This window comes from Octopus bimaculoides, chromosome 7 (genome assembly GCF_001194135.2).
Source record: "Octopus bimaculoides isolate UCB-OBI-ISO-001 chromosome 7, ASM119413v2, whole genome shotgun sequence".
NCBI lineage: Eukaryota > Metazoa > Mollusca > Cephalopoda > Octopoda > Octopodidae > Octopus > Octopus bimaculoides.
The window spans coordinates 11,610,500-11,612,773 of NC_068987.1; the positions used below are offsets into that span (position 1 = coordinate 11,610,500).

General features: G+C 40.5%; 1 protein-coding gene across 1 annotated transcript in view; it reads right to left on the reverse strand.

Annotated features, from left to right (window-relative positions):
• LOC106882389 (MAM and LDL-receptor class A domain-containing protein 1) overlaps window positions 1–2,274 on the reverse strand; it is a 221,633-nt gene that overhangs the window by 10,704 nt on the left and 208,655 nt on the right. The window contains exon 127 of the mRNA XM_014933051.2: window positions 1,108–1,254. Within this exon, the coding sequence (XP_014788537.2) occupies window positions 1,108–1,254 (147 nt within the window). The remainder of the gene's footprint in view (window positions 1–1,107; window positions 1,255–2,274) is intronic.

A 2,274-nucleotide genomic window follows, 5' to 3' on the forward strand; every position in this document is an offset into this window, starting at 1 on the left:
ACAGGGTGGGGGTGGGGGTGGACATAAACAAGCTAGCACCAGTTAAGCGATGGAGGAGGGGACACAAATACAAAGGCACACACACACACAAACACGCACACACACACACACACACACACACACACACGCACACACACACATGACAGGTTTTTTTTTTCAGTTTCTGTCCAACAAATCCATTCACAAGGCTTTGGTCAGTCTACTACTAAGGCTTTGGTCAGGCCATAGTAGTAGAGACTTGCCCAAGGTTCCATGTAGTGGGACTGAACCTGAACCTTACCACACAGCCACACCTCCACCTATGCTCCAATTGACCCTTTTATATCCTCTAATTGACCCTTTTCTATCTTCACTTAAGGAAGAACCAAAAAATTGAGATTGTGGATATCGAAAAGGCTACAGCAAGATTTGAACTCAGAATGTAAGAATTGGAACATACCAAAAGGCATCCAAGTTCATGGTCTTGCAGTGCCATTCATCTATTGCCATTGAATTTGTATATTTTCATTTTTTATCTTTTACTTCTTTCAATCATTAGACTGTGGCCATGCTGGGGCAGCACCTTGAATTTTAGCTGAATGAATTGACCTCAGTGCTTAGTTCGATTTCTCTTTAAACCTTTTACTTATTCTATCAGTCTCTTTTGTTAAACCACTAAGCTATGGGGATGTAAACGCACCAACACTGGTTGTCAAGTAGTGTGAGGGACAAACACAGACACAAAGACTCACACACACACACACGATGGGCTTCTTTCAGTTTCCATCTACCAAATCCACTCATAAGGCTTTGGTCAGCCCAAGGCTAAACTGGAAGACACTTTCTCAAGGTGCCATACAGTGGGACTGAACCCAGAAGCAAACTTTTTACCACACAGCCATGGTAATATTTTTTAATTGATCCTCCAAAAATGAATGGTAAAGTTGATCTTGGCAAGATTTGAACTCAGAGCATAGAGAACCAGATCAATTAGAGTGAGGAATTCTATCCCATGTGCTAACAGCTTTGTTAATTTGTCTCATCTAATATTTAGCACCAACCCATCATCCACCAGCGTATAAAAAAAGGCAAAATAATGTAAATATATATTGGTAGAAATTAAATCACCTGTTCCAGTTCCTGTAGAATGGTCTCTTTTTGGTCCTGTAGAATATGAAAGAGTTTCTCCACTTGTACGCGTCCAATCAAAGTCATCATTCCAATCTTGACTCCAGTCACAGAGACCAAAATCAAAATCACAACTGTTAAATTCATCTAGAAAAATAAGAATTAAAATTAAGTTTTTAAAACGAAAAAAATAAAGAAACTATCTCTAAAGGCAAGTTTACTAAACCAATTTTGTTGTGGCCTATTTGATGAGAGGTTTCTGTAAAGAGAAATTTTCTTCTGTTTCACAGAGTTTATCTATATTCTTCACTGGTTCTGTTATGATCTGTGAGTTGTCTCGCTTGACTATGACTTACTTTCAGGTGTTTTTTTTACACCAGGTGCATTGCAAATATATTCTCTTACACCTAAAAAGTGGAGGCGCAATGGCCCAGTGGTTAAGGCAGTGGACTCGCAGTTGGAGGATCATGGTTTCAATTCCCAGACCGGGTGTTGTGTGTTAATTGAGTGAAAACATTTAAAGCTCCATGAGGCTCCGGCAGGGGGTGGTGGCAACCCCTGTTGTACTTTTTCACCCCAACTTTCTCTCACTCCTGTTTCTTGAGTAAAGCTGCGATGGACTGGCGTCCCGTCCAGCCGGAGGGAACACATACGCCATAGAAACCAGGAAACCGGGCTCATGAGCCTGGCTAGGCTTGAAAAGGGTGCATAAATAAATAAATAAAAAAAACTTATTCAATTAGTTTCTTTCACCAAATCACTTATTAAAAGGATGTTTATGAACCACAACTAAAACTAAATTATCTGTAATATTGGGTTGGGGAGGGAGCTGTGTGGAAGAAATACGACTTTTGGGGTTTAATTTTAATGATTGTAGATGCGTAAAAACTTCAGCTGCTGCAGATGAACAGAAGACATCCACAGAAAAGGAGTTTTAACTATATATATATATATATATATCATCATCATCCAGTGTTTTAAATCTGGATTTTGTCCCCATTGACGGGGGTGGCCAGATCTACCTCAATGCCATAGCAACTGAGGTAGGCAGGTGCAGCCCACCCTAACGTTTGGGCTGGCTGATGCCCATTCTCCTTTGCTATCATGAGGCTTTTTTGGAGCTGGATTTTCTATGGGAAAACATGCCCTTGCTTACCCCCAACCTCA